Source organism: Gavialis gangeticus, unplaced genomic scaffold, assembly GCF_001723915.1.
Source record: "Gavialis gangeticus isolate Ggan-Ray unplaced genomic scaffold, GavGan_comp1, whole genome shotgun sequence".
In the NCBI taxonomy this organism is placed as follows: Eukaryota; Metazoa; Chordata; order Crocodylia; family Gavialidae; genus Gavialis; species Gavialis gangeticus.
Genome location: NW_017729025.1, coordinates 79,865,818 through 79,886,886, shown reverse-complemented (window position 1 = coordinate 79,886,886; position 21,069 = coordinate 79,865,818). Strand labels below are relative to the sequence as shown.

Here is a 21,069-nt window from a genome sequence, read left to right as displayed (position 1 = left end):
TCATCTTTGCTGGCATATTGCCTTATTTATGGTCTCCTCTCCAACAAAACAACACGTTATCATAAAAGTAGCTAAAGAAAAACAATATACTAGTCAGCAGAGCAGAGTGGAGGAACAACCTGCAGAACTGGAAATTCATGGATGATTTCCGAAATGGCATAGATTGCTTCTGCAATAGGTAAAAAGGTATTTCCAGTGGAAGTGACAATGTCAAATGCACATTCTAGGAGTTCTTTGGGGTGACAACGATCTAATCTCCGAGGCCTGAAAACTCGTTCTATACAATACCTACAAAAAACAAAAGGATAAATAAATACATATAGAGCAGTCATTGTGTTGAACAGTTATGTGAGCAACGGACAAATGTTAAACCTTTTTAGGATGAATAGGTATTATCCCTCTCAGCCATTTCCCTTACCTTTTCAAGTTTGATATACTATTTCTAGCTACAAATCTTGCAAAAGGAATCTGTAAACACAAAAAGATGGTTGAGATATTACATTATACATACACATATGTGTGTGTATACACACACATACACGCTTACACATACAACTTCATTCCGACTTGTGCTCTTAGAATAACATGGAATTATACACTATACAGTTACCCCTTTATCCTCCCATCTGTAATAGTCTCTAAAAGTATTTAAGTAGCTGCAAGTATCTTAGATGTATTTTCTAGGAAAATGCTATTTCATCCTTTACGCAGACATGGGGAGAGAAGCACAAGATTTGCACCCAAAAATCAAATACAGGGCACTATCCAAAAGAAGTAGCCATGCTCAGTTCCCAGTGATGTATCAGGAAGTTATAAACTGCAGTACCAAGCCAGTGCTGCTGGGTCCATAACATCCTCAGGAATCACTGCTTCCAGCAAGAAGACCAAGACCATGAGGGCCCTGCCTATCAGATACTTAGATTTTCCTTTTATTCCAGTGGTATCACACTGGCTTAAAAGTAGTGTAGCAGTGGGGAAAATAAGACTTTTTACCTACCATTTATGAAGAAAGACACTTTAAAGCAGGATGGGGAACACCTGGCCCACAGGCTGGATGCAGGTGGCCAAGGACTCCATTTCCAAGCTGCCCCTGCCTGCACGGCTTGTGCCAGTCTCCATGGAGACCCCAGTCTCAGCCATGCTAGCAGCAGGCATGGCAGAGCAGCACAGGGGGCTACTCCAGAGCTACTAGGATCTTGTGGCGGGGGCAGCTTGCTTCGGAGCCAGGGCAGAGCCGCGATCTGTAGCCTGCACGCTCCAGGCAGAGGCATGCATGCAGGGAATCATGGCTCTGCCCCGGATCCAGACAGGGAGTCACTGCTGGAAGAAGCCGGGGCAGAGCCATGATTCCCTGCATGCATGTCCCTGCCTGGAGCATGCAGGCTACAGATTGTGGCTCTGCCCTTGCTCTGGAGCAAGCTGTCCCGCTGCAAGATCCCAGCAGCTCTGGAGCAGCCTCCTGCACTGATCTGCTGCACATGCTGCTGGCGTGGCTGAGGCTGGGGTCTCCATGGTGCCCAACACAAGCTGTGCAGGCAGGGGCGGCTGGGAAATGGAGTCCCTGGCCAACCGCATCCAGCCAGTGGCCTGGGAGTTCCCCATCCCTGCTTTAAAGGCTTCTAGCCTGCACTTCTACTTACAGAAGTGTAAGCTGGCAATCAAGCAGAAGCTGGAAAAAAGAATTTTGTGAAGAACTATTTGGATAACAATTACAGAGGAAGAAAGAAAACTGACAAGGACACAGTTAAAAAATGCAATCTGATACTACACAGTGTACTGTTCTAGAATGATAAGCAACTGTGATGTTCTGCAGTAGGCAAATTATGATCATCATCATCATCAATAATAATAATAATAATAATAATAATAATGATGATGATGATGATGATGTGGTTCCTGGAACTGCTATGTACACACGACACACAAAAGCGAACATTTCAAGATGACAAACCGTCCAGTCTCAGCAAAGAACGAACCATCTTGTGTAAAGGGCAGACCTTGTCAGAGGAGAGAAAAAGGGACTGTAATGGGCAGGTGGAACCTGTACACAACCCCTCTACCTTGGACCTTCATCAGAGAAGCCTCTTTTCTGCTGTAGCTTTCACAGGCAGGGAAAAAAAAATGTCCCTACTTTCACTATAAAAAGTCAAGGTCATCTGGAAATATCTCGTCACTTTAGTTTCATAGCCAATTTAGCAAAGTGTCATTTTATACTTGATTTTTGTAAAATGATCAACTAAACCACAAAAGGCTAAACTGAATTATGTATCTGACATCTACAGCAGTTACTGCCTAGCGGCATTGGAGAAAATCTATGATCTGACTGGAAGGAGGGGATGGTGACAGTAATTCTACTTGCATACTGTAGACCAGCCTGCAGTCTTCCTCTGAAACAGCATCACTAAGGATCTGTTGAGAGCAGTTGTGAGTGCTGCTGCAGGAACAGCAATGCATACATACATATGGTACAGTACATATATATGGTAAACAAAAGAGTAGAGGACATTATTATCCCGAGTTATATGTGTGAAGGAATGGACCATAAACGAGTGAATGAAATCTTTTTCCTCACATAGGTGCATGTGAAGGGAAAACAAAACCAAACCTTAACACTGTCACACACCATATCTATTAATTAGGTGTTTTTCTTAAATATAGTTTTTTAGAATAGAAAAAGCAGTAGCACTTTTCAGTAATTTGTTTTTCTTCTACTCGGAGGTTCATTGGGATGGTTACTACTAAAGACAAATGCAGGCACAGATCTGACTGGACATGCTTCCTTGGAGTTATGACTATAGTTTGATCATGATGAAAAAAGTAGAGCTCGTATGAGCTACTTTTCTCAAGTGGCCCTTTTCCTGTCCTCCCTCCCTACTTGATCAAATGGTCATCAAAGCAGGAAAACTGCATCCAAGGGAAGATAGGAAGGTACCTGCATCACAAAGTCTCTGGTAACGGTAAGGTAAAAGGGGAATCCTGTTCCAAAATCTTGATGCACAAATCAAGGAAAACAACAGAAACAATTTCCCAAACCCAGCTTAAAATATGAAGAGTACACAACTTACCCTGAGATCATAAGGCAGCATCACCAGCATCCCACTGTGATCCATGAAATATGAAGCTTCATTATGTTCATACAGTTTCCTATTTCTAGGCATTAGCAGTGGGGTGGGTAACTTGATAGCTCCTGCACAACATTGGTAAAATAGTATTAGTGCTTGTAAAAGATCCCAGACTTTGTTTCTTTGCTTAAATTACTATTAAGGAAATACTAACTATTGCTACCTGGCTTTAATCTACATCAGCAGGGCTCAACCTCTGGCCCACAAGCTCCTCACAGGTCTGGAAATTGGGCAGCAGGGGAGCAGTGGCAGCGCTAATTGCCACTAACCTGCTGCCAAATTTCCAAACCCGTGGGGAGCTCTGAAAGCTGGATATTGTCGGCCTGCACACTAGATCATAACAGCATGAAGTTGGGCAGGTGCAAGGGGTTACTCTGTGGCCAGACTGGGGCACGTGGAAATCACAGCTGCGAACAGACCCCAAGTGCTGACCCTGTATAGGATCCAGCATGCAGCCCAATCCTATGCCACTCATGTGGCCCGGAAGGCTGGAAGGTTGGACACTAGTGTTACGCAGTCACCTAAATAATACTTATAAAGAAACTCCTACTCTAAAAAGCTTTGCAGTGTTGGTCATCAGAATAGACAATTCAGTATACATTGAAAGACATGGGACTTAAACAGACTAAGATCTGAAAACCTCAGCATTGCCCACATAAGAGTTGAAATTTAAAGCCAGTTTCTCATATGTAAAAATAAAAATAAAAAAAGTTTTAAAACCTCAACAATGTGCATCTATTGGTCAATACAACCTTGTGTCTAATTCGTTAGTACTGAAATCACTGTACTGGCAAAAGTCCCTATATAAGGGACTTCTCTACATCTCTTATATATAAAGTTATGCCTTAGGCAAAAAATAAGGAACGCTTGTAAATAAACTCACCGTGTCTTTTAAAGATCCGGCTGACAGTCTCACACACGTGCTGCTGTATCTTAGTTGCCCGAATCGAAAAACTACCCTGCAAACAAAAATCCCTTTAAAGAAGTAGCACTTATACACAGACTTAGATGCAGAAATCACCATATGGACTTCTGTATTTACTCAAATATAAGATGAGGTCCCTCCCCCCACCACCCCCAATCAGCATGGGTGAAAAAAGCTCCTCATCTTATAATTGCATACAATGAAACCTTGTTAAATACACTGTCTATCCCTTAAACTGCTGCCTAAAGCAGCATGTGCTCAGTAATGCAAATCAACTATGAAGCTGACTAAAATAAAGCCAACACTGAATATGACTGTAAAATACTTGGCCCATGTTAGTATGGACCTACCAAATTCATGGTGGATGTGGGCTGAGCAGCAGTTCCTTTAATTTTGCAGGCTCCCCTGTATGTTCCCTCCTTCTCCTCCAACAATTGGCGGAGGAGCCCTGCCATGCACTTATGATCAGCAGGGAGGCGAAAACTGGTTTTAAATATGGTTTTTCCCTCCCAGTCAGTCAGCAACAAGCAGCAGAGCCACTGGGGCCCCTAAGGCAATCAGCAATGGGAGGGCAAGGAGGGGACATGGGGGAATCTGGAAAATTAAAAGAGCTGCCTCACAGCCCACTTCCACCATGATTTCAGTAGGTCCCTACACATTAGGCAAGCAAAGGATAGGTTAATGCAGTCCATCTGAATAAGACTAATGCCCATTGCATGTAGTCCTTACCAATGCTCTTTTTCAAGTCACAGTGAGCCACTATACTGCGTATATTTAGATTTCCTCTTCACTCCCACAGCTGAGCTGTGCCTTTCAATAATTCCTGTTTCTTTGCAGCCTCCACAGCTGAGCAAGCAGGACTCAGTATGGCAGGGCACAGCAGGGCTGGGTGGGGAAGCTGCTTGCTGCTGCAAGCCCCACATCACCCTGGTGAAGCACCCCCTGCCTGCCTGGCAGCAGCAAGGGCAGAGGCGCAGAGTAGTGCCCCTTGCTGCTGCTGGGGCAGGCAGGGGACACATCACCAGGGCAGCACAGAGCTCGCAGTGGCCAGCTTCCCTGCCCAGCCCCGCTCTGCCCTAGGGTGGCCATCATAGAAGACAGTCCGGTTATCCTCTGTCCTCTGTCGATACGAAACCAGACTCCTCCATTTTTGAAGAGAAAAACAGAGGAAATAAAGGCGTTGGGTTTTGTATCAATAGAGCACAGAGTAGCAGAAAATCGGAATGTCCTCCATGATGGCTACCCTACTCTGCCCTGCTGCACAGGGTCCCACCTGCTGGGCTGTGGATGCTGCGAGGAAGGGAAGCAGGCCAGGGAGCCCAAGGCTGCAGTGGGCAGCCCTCACTCATCTGGGGGGCATAGGTCTGCGGGGCACGGGTCCCCTCTAGCCCTCCAACAGGAGTGTACACAGTGGTGGGGAGCCAGCCCCCCCCCCCCAAGCCCATAGCAGGCAGCCTGCACCTCTGCACCCATGGGCTCTGGCTCCAGCCATGCCACCTATGGGGCAGAGGGGGCCAGGTTCTGTGCTCCGTTGCAGCAGCTGCTGCCTCCCACAGGCGACAGCTGGGCTTTGGGTGCTGCTGCAGGGGGCAGGGGGCTTTGGACCTGGGTCCCTGGCCCCGTAACCCTGGCAGCTGGGGGCCCCCTCCGTCAGGGCGGAGTGGGGGACAAAGACGGGGGAAGTGAAGGGCACCAGCAGGGCTGTGGCTTGGGAGTGAGGGGCCTGGACCTGTGTTCTGTGAGCTAAGGGGGCAGGGGAACTCTGATTTGTTATGATAATAAAATCCCAAAACCAATTTATTTTATTTTATTATAGTGATTGAGGCACTGGTTGGCTTCCAAATTGCTTTAAAACTGTAAATATATCAATAAAACATTATGTTTAATTGATATATATGTGGCATTTAATTTTAATCGCAGATCTGAGGAATTTTATTAGAGAATTTGCAATTTTTTATCAGAGAAAACCAGGATCCCTGATGATCAGTGCAACCCCACCCCCCAGGTTATTCTGCATCTCATCTGCATACACATTTTTAGAGGATCCCAGGATTCGTGACAAGAACACCAGTCATAAACATGGGCTAATTAGCCTTTGTGGTGGGTATCTGGAGTCCACACATATACTGGGCAGTGCTGAGTTACGGGGTCACCATGGCTTGAAATAGTATGCATGGGGCAGAGACCCCCCCAAACTTATCTTGCCTGCTGTAGCAGTAGGAGGGGAACAAATTAAGAGCAAACCTCCAATACACTGTACATATGAAAATTATGCAAATGTATATATTTTCCATATACAGATTGTAATTGTTGGGGGGGGTGTCTTATAATAATTTGAGTAAATAAGGTAAACGACCAGAGCAAGCCACAGTGGATACTGTATCCAATGATATATATTCTGTCATTCTCTGCAAATACAGTCACTATTTTTATATGTTCATTAGTAATTAAAAACACACAAGAAAAAAAACCATGAAATAAGTTTAGAAATATTTTACAAAGTATTTTAGAAAAACAAGTTTTAATTGTTATCATTAAAAGGGCTGATCTGAAAGGGTATGACACGGTGATGTCCCAAAACAAATATATTCTATTGGTACTCAGATACAAGTGCCATTAATGTAATAAAAATTAAGAATAGGAAGCAAACATTCCCATAGTCAGACAAAGTTTAAGTTTTCATTCAAATATATGATTGTCAAATAGAGAAGTTATGAATTAAATGAACACATCAGAACAGTGAGCCTGATCTAACAGTTTATTAATGGACCCAAGTGGAAATATTAATCATTGTTAGAAATGACCATGAAAGGCAGGATTTCAGCCTTATCATATCTATAGTTTTTTAGCTGGAGCGATTAAAAAAAAAAATCAATTTGAAACTAACCTTTAGCATATCACTATCATAGGTATAGTCTATTGCTGGGGAGATGCGTTGTGAAAATATCTGACTCATCATAGTCCTGTAGGCTTTCCCATCAACATTGGCTAAGGTATGGTGAAGTACTTCATGCAATTCAGACTCCTCCATCTGGGGAGGTGGGAGGTGTTCGCTTTTTAGTAGCTCCATGGCAGTTGGCCGTGCTGCAGGATCATGATTCAAAAGCCAACTAATAACCAATCTCTACAAATTAAACAAAAAAAAACCCAGCATCATGTTAACTTTTATCAAAAGTGGCATGGCAGGAATGTTTAAGACGGCATTACCAGTTACAGGTTAGTAAAATTAGGGGCTCCATAGAGAAAGCTAATATTGAATCTTGTAAAAAAAAGTTCTCTCATTATTTTAATACATTTTACTGATACAGTAGCAGAGTATATAAACACCACTAAAAATTCATTACTTCAGTCACAGCTCTTAGGGTGCTAGGTAATGGTATCATAACTGGAAAAAAGATGGAAAAACTTCAACAAAACGATGATTAGTATACCGATTAAGAGACCACAGACTGTCTAGTAAAAAATGCCACAAGAATTCTTAAACTATAGATACAATGAAAACAAAAATCTTAGGCTAGGGACAGGTATTTAATGGCAGCACTGCAAAAGTCCAGGAGATCTGCATCATTAGAAACATGTAGCAAGATGGGGGCATACAAGCATACCAGCTTTCTGGCTAAAGGGCTACCAAGTCACCTCAAAAGCAAACTCTTTCTGGCCAGGGGGCAACCAGGAGCTGCTTGTTGAATAACCCTGCCCCTAAGGGACCCAGCAATTGATAGCCTGCCCTCCCCTCTGCTGGGGAATGGGGTAGGTTGTTAGTGATTAGTCGGCAGCTGCTCAAAAGCAGCAGCTACCACAGACCTCTCTCACCCTGTAAGAATGGAAAGGGGCAGGAAGAACTACTCTCCTTACCCTGCCACAACTGATAGTGTTGCTGTCAGAGCTCTAGGTTCGCCAGGGGTCTGCCAGTGGTGGCTCAAATCTCCCCATCCTAATGCTAAACTCACTTACCCATTCCACCAATTAGCAGAAATGGTAGGAAAAAAGGAAGGGGCCAAATGTGGCCTATGGAGGCATTGCATCTGGCCTGTGGGGCTCCCCACAGGTCAGGAAATTTGGCAGCAGGGAAGTGTGGACATTAATACGGCCACCTTGCCTTCTGCCAAATTCTCAAACCCCAAAACCCGTGTGCCTGGTCAGATACAGGCTATGTCCCCTCCCCTTGTGGGGCCAGGCTATTCACCCAACTCTGAGGCTGGACCACACCTCCTTCCCTCCCACAAAGCCAGGCCATGGACCATTGCCCTGGGATAATGGACATTTCTAGATTATGTAGAGGAGACTCTATGATCTGTTTCAGGTGAGACAGCCCCAGATTTCAGAGGCTGGTCCTGGCTGGCTGTTGGGAATTATAATTGGCGCCCCAGAAACAAAGGGGCGTGGGGCACACACTGGCTGGGAATCAGAGCAGCATGAAGTACCCTGCAGGCACACACTACTTTCTGCCCTCCACACAGCCCGCCCCCACTGACTTGAGAGACTTGAGGGGATGGGGAGTGGGTGGCGTCCCACATTTCCAAGATAATGTCCCAGATTTCCATATGGCCAGCCTAAGAGGAGTGCATAACCAGGGGTAAGCAACCCCTGGCATGGGTGCTAGTGTGGCATGTGAAAGCATTTTGCTTGGGATGCACACCTCAGGGCAGACAGCAGTGAAGGGGAAAGGGCTATGCTGACACAACAAGAATTGGGCCCCTTGCAGCTCCCCCACTGTCCACCCCTAGCATGCCAACATTTTATGAGTCAAGTCTGCAGGTGATTTTGGCACTCTGCTTATAAATGTTGCCAACCCCTGGCATAACGATTGTACAGCACCCTGTTCCTGGCTAACAGAATAAAGACCCGGCTGAGAAGGGGTAGGGGGAGGAATATAAAAAAATCCCAAGATGGTGTATGACTCCATTGAGCTCCAGATGTCTCCACTGCCAAAATGAACCTCTGGTGGCCACTGCAGCTGGGCCAAACTTATAACAATAATTTTACCTCACAAACATTTCTTCTTTTCTGTGACATTTTCTGCATTTGAAACAAAGGCTAGACTAACTGCTATGCAACACAGCTTCAATTTCAGCTTAAAAGATATGATTGCATAGGAGAATTTTAGTCCAGATCCTATTGTGCCTCTAAGGAATCTATCTAACTGGCACCTGCTGGCTTTTAGACAGCTAAGGGCTCATCTGTGGTTTAACAGCTGTATGTCTTTTTCCAAGCACACCCCACCAGGTTTGCATTTTGCAGAGCTACAGGCAAAACACAAACCTAAAAGTACAACAATGAGGCTGTTCAGTGGTTGTCACTAACAACAAACAGCACTGGGACTAAAGGCCAGAACCTCCCTCCCTCCCTGGAGAGTGCCTTTCTCTCTGGCCAAGTCAGAGCCACCTTCTGCATTTTTAGATGCTCAGGAAGCCAGCTTCAACAGAAGGGATGAAAGACATCCTCAACCCTGCCTAGCCTGTAGGCTGAGGGGTAGGGTAGATATAGGTTTATACCCTATACGCCTGAGGAAGACCTATAAAACAGATCCTCCCACTTCTGGGGAAAGTGCTCTAACTACTAGGACACCTTTTTGGGATCAAACTTGCTTAGAAAGGGAGGTGTCTGAGCTTTGCCCTTCTAAGCAAGTAAAACTGAGCTAGATCTATGTGACTGAAGTTTAGAAGACTCTCCATTGAGTATGACAGTCACATGCCTCTCTAGGCAGAAGAGGTTATCTTTGGAGTCACATAAGGCTTCTCATCGTCAGAAAGAAGGACGGAACAGGATTGGCCTCTACAGGAGCACTAGGCTGCTCAGTGACAGAATGGGCGAATGACATCTCCCTGGGTGAACAGGACTGAACTCCAGAGGTGAGATATTTACTTTTTGAGTAGTGGCAGCAAAGACAAAGACATCTTAAAGGCAGAATAGGATCTGGTCCTTTGTGTTTTAAGTATATGTAACGTCAGTTGTGGTAACTGCTTTATCCTTTTGAGTTTTCTTTTTACTTTGTTCTCATGTCATGTGATAATGATTTGGAAGAGATTACTAATCTAAAATGAAGTGAAAAATAATCATTAACATTTCTTAATATAGAATACCTACTAATTAAAATGACTGTAAAATTACCTGCTTTGCATGTTTCACTTGATCAAAGTCTTCTGGAAATACAATAGTAGGCTATAAAAGATAAAATACATTTGAATTACAGTAGCGAATCCAACTTGTGTGAACTAACCTTATTAAAATATATATATACAGAAGACAGTAAGTCTAGAAATTTTTCTACTCAGAACCAAAAAATGTAGTTGTCATAATTAACAATTGTCAAGACAGCACTCTGCTATTATTTATAATTATTTATGGGGTTTTTAATACAAAGTAAAAGACAGTCTCTATTTTGACAAGTTACCCAGTTATAAAAAAAAACGAGTCCCCAACCTGTCTACGGCAACAACCCTCTGGAAGAAAATTTGGAGATAGTGAACACACCACCCCCTTGATCTCACAACATTCAAAAACTTGTCTAACTCCCAACTGTACAGTTGGCCCAATAAAAGATATCACCCTAAGAAATCCTTGCTTCTGGCATAATTTCTGGACCATCACAACTGCAATCCTCTTTCACTGCCTTAATGTGAGATAAACTCAAATGTCCATGGTAGCTATGCAATTTCCCATTTATCCAACTATAAAAATCTTTCAAGATGCAATATATAGCACATCTACTTGCAATATTCTATGCACTTTTCTCCTCTTACTCACTAAAGTATGATAGACACAGCTGCAACAATGTTATACATACAAGTCTTAATTGGCTGAGAACAAAGATCCTTTCTGATGCAGTACTCATAGGATGGTAGGACATCTCAAAGAATATTATCCCCAGGCTGAACAGGTCCACTTTCTAGGGAAGAAAAAAATCAAGTAATGAAACTAATTGCAATAGTTATTTCTGACATGATCAAAGTAATAGACAAAAAATAACTTACTTTCCATTCTCTTCTGGGAGTCCAGAAGAGCAATTATTCCTAATAGAAACATAGTTCATCATTTAGATTTCCCCATACAATGTAAGTTCTATGCTATCATTCGTACATGGTACTACAGCTATTTCAAGTAACCCAAAACACATTTAGCAAGACTAAAAATGGCAAGACCAAGACTTAAAAAAGATTAAATTTTTGTTTCCCTCTAGCTTTAATAAATATCTTGATTTTTATTTGTTAAGTTAATTTAGTTGTATAATCAAGGTTAAACAATGGCTACCATGTATATTTTTTAAATTAGTGTGCAGGGCTGCAGTATTTCAGCTTTTAAGCTTTTACATTTTAGTCACATCTGTACCTGACAATTTACAGATAGACAAAGTTTAGTATACAGAGATTTTATGGTATGTCTCTCAGAACAGAAGACTGTTACTATTCACTCACAAAAAACCATAGGAAATAAGACTGGGCGGGCTCTGGATATGGAGTACAATTCCCTGCTGTTGTAGCAAACTATATCATATAATCTTTCTTGAATTCTTAATGTTCTCTATCAAGCTTGTTAGGGAGGTTGGTTGTTTTTTTTTTTTTGTGTTCAAGCTCCCATCAGAAAGCTGCTCCAGAAACCCAGTCCTCTGATGGTTAGACACCTCATTTCAGAATTAGGTTGACATATAATCAGTGAATACTCATATGTTCTTTTGCCAACTATATTTTTAAACTTACATATTGCTGTATTTACTTGATTCCAAGGTGAGGTTTTCCCCCACGTATAATGTGAGGGGGGCCCTCGTCTTAAAATCATGGATTCTAAGTAGGGGGGGCAAGCGGCTACTATGGCTCGGGCTCTAGCCCCTATGCAGGGTTGAGGCTGTAGCTACAGCTGCTGTTTGCCTCTCTGCATCCCCCCGCATGCTATCTCCCCATTCCCCCACGGGCCCCTCTCCCCCTCCCTTACCTTCAGTTTATGCAGAGAGGCTCTATGCACACTGCAGCCTGGGGTACTGAGCACAGCACCAGCCCAATACCAGAGCAGCCCTCAGGGCTGATATGGGGGGCTGGGCTGGAACTGTGCTCAGTGCCCAAGGCTAGAACAGGGATGGAGCCTGCTGGCATGGAGCAAACGCTAGGGGGAGAGGAGGACAGCAGATGCTAGGGAAGGAGGAAAGCAGAGGCTGGGGGGCCAGGTAGGGAGCAGAGGTAGCAGAGGACAGGCACAAGCAGGGGGCAAGTTGCTTGACCTTCCCACACACACCACCTGCATCCCCACCCCTGAAACAGTGGGAGGGATGAATTAAAGAAAACCCTCCAACAATCAATCTATACATGGAAAATTATAACAAATTTATGATTTTTTTTATGTATAGAATCTAATTATTGCAGATAGTCTTAAATACAGGGTCATCTTACATTTATGTAAATATGGTAGGTCTTCTCCCTTTTTGGTGTTTAATTCCTTGCTGTGTTCACAACAGCAAGTGTAGCCCTTCTCAACCTTTGATTTGTAGACTGTACAAGCCAAGCTTTCTTAGCCTTTTCATTTCCTTGATCTTCCTAGTAGTATCTCTCTCCTTGTTCCAGTTTGAATTTATACTTCTTGAACAAGGGAGATAAGAATTTTGCACAGTATTCCAGATTTCATCATGTGTTTTATTAAGTTATATTAATATTACCTGATTATATGTTGATTTAGTGCTTCCTTGGACCTCTGGGCTCACGTATAATGCAGTGCCAACCATCCCTGTCAAGCTACCTGTAAACATACTTAAAATGTTAGTTTCAAAGAGAAACTGCTGCTGTGGAATATAGCAGCAAAATGGTTAAGAAAATATAGTTTCCTTATTCTTTAAATAGGATTTTAGTACAAAGAACTGGCATGACTTGGAAGATTCTCTTTTCTTCTGAATGCTATGCATCTTCTAGTTATAAAATTGCACTTTACATGCACAGGCTGGACAGAATGGATGGAAGTTTAGACAGCTTGATCATGTAGAGAGCTCTGAACACATGCATCCCACAGATGGCAATTTCACTGAAGTACAGAGGCAAGGGTGGATCCAGAGGGGGCAGGCAGTACAGTCACATCCCATTTTGAATAAGCTGCACATGAGCTCTCGACACGGAATCTGACTGGAGCCCCTGCTTTCATGTGGTTCCAGAGCACAAAGACTGAGATCTGTCACCACCCCTCCTTTCCCTTGCTGCTGAATTCAGCGGGAGCCGGAGGAAGGTGAAGGGCAAACATCAGCTCACTGACAAGACAGTGAGCTCAGATATTTCTGAGCTCCAGTGTGTGTGTGTAGGGGATTGGACAGGGGTGGGAGGGGGAAGGCATCTCCCCCTTGCTGTGTTCCTGGATCTGCTGCTGTACAGAAGTAAACCTTGGAGAAAAAGGTGAATTCATTTTTCTGCAGACTCACTGGACTTCTCTCCTAGTATAGCAAATGCAAAAGGATTTGCATTTGAACAAAATAAACCTGAACTGAGACGGCATGAGTTTTATAATCCTTTTCAGCAATAGAGACTGGAGGATTTCACCTCGTTCAAGTACACAAAGCAAAAACCATTGGAAAATTTTTCTTGAAACTAGTTTTAAATGCAAAAAAATATATATAATTTTTAGATTTACCTGATGGGTCAGGCTTAGCGAGACTGCTGTCTGAATGATCTTCCCCTTGTTTAGAATCAACCTGGAATGGGGGGGAGGAGGTGGGAGAGGACAAATTTTACATCTATATTTAAAAGATTTTTGTTGGCTTGTTCAGATATCAGTTTATAGTTTCATGATTGCAATTAATATAGTAATTTGTTTTGAAAATTATTTAGAATTAAACATTTTAATTATGTATTAGGCTGCACTCCTGAACACAAATTTAAGAATATGACAGGCTCCCAAGTTTGAAAATTTTGGCTTTAACTTAAAAAAAACAAACAACACACCCACTCCAATTCTAGACAATGATAAAGCCAATTAATGAGTAAGAAATGCATTTTACTCTTTGGTGCGTGTAGGTATGAACACAAAAAGTGCCTTAAATTATATGGTCGAATTAAATTAACTAGTGAAATAAATAAAGGATCTATGCACTAAAAATCAAATGAGCATTCGCTTTTGTTTAATATGTTCCTGCCATGTTACTCCTACATCAAATAAAAATGTTCTCATGCAGTTTCTGATATTGTTTGGATATTATGATAAAAAATTTTACTTAACACACTTACTGTATTTGCTGGGTGATCTGTAGCTAACCCAAAATCACCAATTTTCACATGATCCTCAGAATCTAAAAAAATGTTTACAGGTTTCAAATCTCTGTGAATCATTCCCTGTTAATGAAGTAAAAAAAGAAGAAGAATGAGAAGGGCTGGATGCATGTGTGTGTTTGGTTAAGTACACCCCCCCAAACCCCGCCCCCTACACACATACCTAGCTATCTAAATACATGTAACTTCTCTTTCATAAGTGGCTATGAAACAGTATTAGTAATGACCTCTTTTGGCTCTGTATACACAGTCTACAAAATTAGTGATTATTATTGAGATAATGCTTGAAGACTATAGTTTAGCAGGTATCAATTTTAAGTGGTAAAAACCTTTTTTTAAACATAACAATTTGCTTAATTAAGGCAAGTCTACAGCAATTAATTAAAAATTAAAGTTTATGAAGCTATTTCAGATAAAAAATGGATAATAATGGAATAGAGTATACAAAGAGACAAAACAAGACAAGACTTATTTTACAGACTCAAGACAATTAATAAGGACTCTAGATACTATCATGTTTACAAACTTTTTCATGGATGTAAGCTAATCCATCCAATATTTCTCGGAAAAGTCTCCAAAGACGACTGGTATCTTCACACAATGCTTGGTCAATAGTATCCCGTAATGTACTCTTTTCACAATATTCCATCTTCACATGCAAAAACAAAAAATGGCTTTAGTTAAGAAAAAAAATGAAAGACATTTATCTCTGAAAATATATTAATGCTTTATTCTGTTCTACAACCACAAAAAGAGCTGAGAGCAAACTGTGTAGATCAGTTATGCTCAGTTTTTTGGGGCCATGGGCTGGATGTGTGGTGCAGGGCCAGATCATGCCCTGTACCACTTCCCTGGGGCCCTCAGCTGTTTCTGGCAGGTGCCTGTGCGCCCAAATTGGGCCCCAGGCCACGCCTGTACACCAATCTAGCACGTTATCTGGCTTATTAGGCTCTCCAGGGGTCTGGAAATTTGTCAGCAAGGGAGTGGCAATTGGTGCCACTGCTCCCCCTGCTGCCAAATTTTCAGACCTCTGGGGACCCCTGCAGGCTGGATGGCATGAATCCACAAGCCAGATCTGGCCTGTGGTCTGTAGACTGAACACCCCTGGTTTATATGATTTAACAGCTCAGTTGTTCTGTGAAATCTTTATCTACCAAAATGATGAACTGTCATCTACTGATATTGGCACAACTCCCAAAATTCCAACTCTTATAAAAGAAACCTGTCCTTGACTTCAAAATAAAAAAATAAAAACTCAGTGGACCTCAAATCTAGAAGAAATACTGGTTTAAACTGGTTTTTAAAATATTTCTGGACTGACTCCAACTGGAGTTGGAGCTCATTAGTGATGTCCATGGTGTTCAAGCTGGAGGCTGTAAGTGACAACCAGAGGGACTCTTGCCTTGTCATAACTACGTTGATTTGAGTGGCTATAGCTTGAGGATTGTATTGTAAGGACATTCCATCAATGACCTCAGAGTAGCTATCCTTAAAAAAAAGAACAACCATGCACAACTTCAAAAAACAACTTGAGCAGGAAATTGCATAAACAGAAATCATCCACAGACTGGCTCGTGTTAACCAGTTTCAACTGGGACTATGAATTCTTAGTCCATTATCTAGACTAGCTGTTAACTCCAGTATCCTTCAAGAGGTGATCTGCTTTATTCATCCCAACTGATTTAATCAACTTAACTCTTTACCTCTCTGAGCAGGGTCCCCTCCTCCTATCCCTTCCCATCCTGTATAAAACCTTTTCTTTTCTGCCAGTCCACTCACAGCATCAAACCAAGCTCTGAACCAGTTAGTCTCTAAAATGCCACCCTACCCTACTCAACCTTTTGCCTTTTACATTTATTCAATCTGACCATGATCTTTAGAAATTAATAGGCTGTATTTAAGTCCCAAGATTGGAAATAAGTTCATAAGCAACACTGTGACTGCAAAACAGTGAAAAGGAGTGATGCTCTGATTAGGAAATTAGTCCAAGTAAAGATGGCAAGCAAGAGTTACATATACACAAAAGGTGGATATTAATTCCTGTCTCTAGTAACTAGGGGCCACTTTCAAAAAAGTATTTATGCATTAGTCCTCTCTTAACTGGACTGTGTGTTTTTAATGTAATGTAATTCAGAATTGATCCGAACAAATGCTTATGCACATGTGACTTTTAAATTTTGCTGTGCTAACTCATGTCCTGCAGTACTTGAGCTAGAACAGGGGTGGCCAACCTGTAGCATGGATGCCACAAGTGGCACAGGCAGCCTCTGTGTGGCACACAGCAGATGGGTAAGGGGACAGGGAGTACAGGGGTTGATAGGGCAGGAGGCAGAAAGCAGAGCAGGAGTGCAGGTAGGGAGCACAGGGCAGGAAGCAGAAAGAGCAGCAGATGAGGCAGGGAGCACAAGACAGGAGGCAGAAAGCAGAGCAGCAAATCGGGCAAAGGAAGGGGTTCAGGGTGGCAACCATTAAGTAACCCCACAAAATGTCTAACCTGAATGTATAGGTAGTGTATCGTCTGAACCACCGATACTTTATCTTTTTCACTGTGACTATTCTTTTCACTGTGTTCTTCATTCTACAATATAACAACAACAACAACAGTTAGCTAAACATAGAGAAGTCTAGCTCCTCACCCATAAAACCATTTTGGATTGTCAGAATACATTCCTGCAATCTGACTTTCCATGGCTGGATTTTGATGAGAATACGACAGATAACACATGGCACATGTTTCTACCCATTAAGACTGCTTCGAAATCTGCTTCAAAACATGTTCATCAATCATCTCTCATTTTCAAAATGCTAACATATTGCCTATTCCCTGGTAGTAACAGGCTAAAAGAACACAAAGCAACATCTAAATTTTGTAAACAATCTGAACCTCAAATTGCCTTATGTTAGAAAAGGAAAAAAATATTAATGGAAAAATAAAGCATGGTCAAAACATTTAGAAAAGTAAATGTTAAATTTAAGTCCAAACAACAACAACAAAATATATACTATTTTTCAGTGACTAAAAGTGACTGGCTTTTCTGCAGTAACATTAAAATTAAGAATTGAAGGTTACATTAATGTACGATATATAGTTCCAAAAAAGCATCAACGAAGAGGGAAAGTGTAACTGAACTTGAGGTCAAATATAACCACCAAGGCCAGAGATCCTAAGTGCTGTAGGCCACTAGTGTCCACGGTGTGGGCCAGCATCTGGCCCACAGGGCTCCCCACAGGTCCAGAAATTTGGTGACATGACAAGGAGAAGCAGTGTTAACTGCCACAGCTCCAAGAGCTATGGCAATTAACATTGCCACTGCTCCCCTACCACCAAATTTCTGGACCCAGGGGGAGCCCACAGACTGGATAATGTTGCTCCATGGGCCAATTCAGCCCATGGTCTGTAGGCTGCAGGAAAAATGGATATATTAGTTTTTAAGTGATGTATTGCACTGATTTCACCCAGTAAGTGGTGAGGAAGAGGATTTTAAAAAAAAATCATCACATCATCCTGACAAACACCCTCCTCCTCACTTTGTTTTTAAGTCATTATATGCTAGTAGTCATTATTTTGTAATCAATAACTTTGATTAAACAGCACAGAATTTGAGTTTTCAAATGAGACCAGGTACTAAAAATCAGATATAAAAGCCCTGAACCTCCAGGAATCAATGCTCACAAGTAACAAAGGAGTAGTTCTATTTCATTCAATGCACGATAGGGGAAACTAAGATTATAGACTGCCCATAACCAAGACACCACTTCTTTTTTTCTATTATTACAGTAGGTAGCTTATTAGACTGTGCATTATTGCCTTTCAAGGATGATACTCTGGAAGGTGTACTATCTGTACTGAGGAAAGAGACTGAGCTCAAGACAGATCTGTGTTTTGTAATGTATAGTCTTATCTCCTCTTCCAAAAGTTATTTTACCAAAACACTGTCAGTATTAAGTAATATAATATTTACCAGAGAAGGACTTTTACTATTTTCACCTTCATTATCAAATATGATTTCACTTTCAGAATCCGTGGTTGGTCTGTTCAGAAAAAACAAAGGAAGTGCCTTTTTGATTATGTTAAACCACCCATTTTGCAACAGTATTAGAAGGTTATTTTCTGTAAAAGTAGAAAATCTGAGTTTAGAGTAGAGACATTTTTATATTCCTTACAAAAATACACCCAAAAGTGTGAGGTTAAATATAAGAGATTGGTCCCATTGGTTACCATTATTGAAATGAAATATTTAAGGTACTTAAAATGGAATATTTTGTTTCTATACCTTATGGACAAGAACTCACTTATTTTAATAAAGTAACTAAAGACCTCAAAAATGAACAAAACCAGAAAAGATCCTTAAAACTTGTGAAAACAGAAAGGAACAGTTTTATGCAATGTTCTTTTAAAACCACAAAGCACAAAAATGAGATATTTTCAGAACTTTTAAACTGTTTTTATGTTGCTGGTTACTCAAGGTTCATTAAAAAAATACGTCTTCAGAAGTTCCATATCCCACCAATGACAAAAAATACATAAGGCACACGTACAGAAAAGGAGGGAACGTCTGAGAAAGAAACTTCATGCTTTATCCATTTTCCTTACCTTAAAATCAAGTGATCTGATCTTCCTCTCCTACTATTATGCCAATTCCTGTCACCTAAATTGACTTTCCTACATGATGTGACTGTCTGTGCTCAGCAAGTAGCCTTGACTCTGTTTTTCGAAAAAACTATCTTACACCCTTATCCTGCAATTACGTGAAAGGAACTACTTACAGGAGTAACTTTCCTCAGATGCTTGCTTGCAGGGCAGACACCTTGGACTTCTTAGCTTTGTTCTCTTTCTTCTAGTGTCTTATAGTGGTAGCAAGACTAATGATTTATGTGGACAGCATGTCACATTTTTGTTAAGTTGGGAAAACTCCAAGAGGACAAGCTGGAGTGGTTCTACACTCTGCAATGACACTGTTTGAAAGACCTCCCTGGAAGCTTAGGACTGAATTTCTTTTCCTTCTTATGCTGCAAACCTTCATCAATTTAAAGTGTGCATGTAAGAAATTTAAAGAAAATCTGCCTTTTAATAGATTATTAAAACATGTACCATAATAACTACCCACTTAATGCCAATACTAAAGCCTACTTACAAAAATGACTGTGAGAACACCCCTCCACCATCGTCGTCGTCATCATCATCATCACTGGATTCTTGATTAGCTCTACTAAATTTATTGCTAGAAGATCTTTCACAGGAGGTACTCCACTCAATAGAACTTGTCAAAACAGGGGGAGGGGCATTAGCCTCCACTTCATCCATAGTTTCTCCTTCAAGTTTCCCACTAAGCTCTAACTTGGTGAAGATTTTCTTCTCTCCTGTAGTTTCTGATGTTGATGCACTTAGGAGGGGGCTCTCATGTTTTTCTATCCAAGCATTGTAGTATCTCACAATATTCTCATGGTTTAGACGAGAAAGTAATGTTACTTCCCCTTTAATTCTCCGGAACTGCTTGCTGGTAGGATTTATGTGAATACGTTTCACAGCATAACAGCAGCCGTCAAGCTTGTTTTGTACCTGCCAGTTAAAGCAAATTTAACATTCACTATCAGAGCCCACGCAAGGTGCCAGAGCAACAGCACCAAAGAATCAAGTTCTCTATTTAACTGTGAGGCAACTGTAAAGTTCACTACATTGCCTCACTAAAGCACATTTATTGTACACCCCCAGGACTGTCATCAACAGGGATCCAGGTTTTATGTTCACCATAGAAAAACATGGTAAAACCTGTATTTTCTCATTCTAAGGAGAAAAACCTGGATTTTCTCTTTTAAAAGGAGAAAAACACAGAGTTGGGCCCCTCGCCATAGCGACATGGAACTCCCAATGGCAGCAACAGGCTTCCCTGCCCAGTCCCTCTCTGCCCTGCCACGCCGAGTCCCAGAGACCCTGGGGGAAGGGCAGCAGGGCAGGGAGCCCTGATCCCTCAGCAGGAAGCCTGCTTCTGCCACTCTGATGGGCTCTGCGCTCCAGCTGTGCTGCCCATGGGGGAGGGGGAGCCAGGCTCCGGGCTCCACTCTGCCACAGCAGCTGCTACCTCCTACAGGTAGCAGCCAGGGCTCAGATGCTGCTGTGGCGGGTAAGGGCTGTGGTCCGAAGTCCCTGGCCCCATAGCTGTGGCAGCTGGGGGCCCCTTGCAGCAGGGCAGGGAGTGGGGAGTGAGGGGCAATGGCATAGGCAGGGCACTGGCATATCAGGGCTGCTCAATATCACAAAGCGGGGAGGGGGGGCAGCTGCAGCTGGACCCGCATCCTGGAGAGTGAAGGGGGCAGGGGGAGTTCTGATCTTCCATGATAAAAAACCCAAAATCAAATACCAAAATGTATAGGTATTTAGATTTTATTTTATTATAGTGATTGAGGCGCTGGTAGGCTTCCAAACTGCTTTAAAATTGTAAATATATCAATAAAACATTGTGTTTAACTGATGCCTACATATATTATAGCGGCGTTTCATTTCAAATCATGGAAAAATGTGCATTTGAGGTTTGTAATCAGAGAATTTGTGGGGTTTAAAAAAACAACAAACAAACCCAGAGAATTTGTGATTTTTAAACAGAGAAAACCAGGATCGCTGGTCATCACGATAAACGAGCATTTAGTTCTAGTCAAGTCTCTGTCTCTACTGAGAGCTACTGATTGGTATAAAGTAGAACTGTCAAATGATTAAAAAATTTGATTGTGATTAGTTGCGTATTTAAAAAAAATATTTGCAATTAATTGTGATTTTAATCACATAGCTAAA

At 41.9% G+C, this 21,069-nt stretch overlaps 1 protein-coding gene across 1 annotated transcript in view; it reads right to left on the bottom strand.

The window, feature by feature from the left end:
* Positions 1–21,069, bottom strand: part of EIF2AK4 (eukaryotic translation initiation factor 2 alpha kinase 4) — an 86,223-nt gene that overhangs the window by 27,905 nt on the left and 37,249 nt on the right. The window contains exons 12-25 of the mRNA XM_019519926.1: positions 19,418–19,842; positions 18,245–18,314; positions 16,777–16,860; positions 14,809–14,931; positions 14,241–14,345; positions 13,648–13,708; positions 12,692–12,771; positions 10,835–10,936; positions 10,159–10,209; positions 6,935–7,171; positions 4,006–4,081; positions 3,066–3,187; positions 419–468; positions 120–288 (exon numbers count right to left, since the gene is read on the bottom strand). Coding sequence (XP_019375471.1) covers positions 120–288; positions 419–468; positions 3,066–3,187; positions 4,006–4,081; positions 6,935–7,171; positions 10,159–10,209; positions 10,835–10,936; positions 12,692–12,771; positions 13,648–13,708; positions 14,241–14,345; positions 14,809–14,931; positions 16,777–16,860; positions 18,245–18,314; positions 19,418–19,842 — 1,755 coding nt within the window. The remainder of the gene's footprint in view (positions 1–119; positions 289–418; positions 469–3,065; positions 3,188–4,005; positions 4,082–6,934; positions 7,172–10,158; positions 10,210–10,834; positions 10,937–12,691; positions 12,772–13,647; positions 13,709–14,240; positions 14,346–14,808; positions 14,932–16,776; positions 16,861–18,244; positions 18,315–19,417; positions 19,843–21,069) is intronic.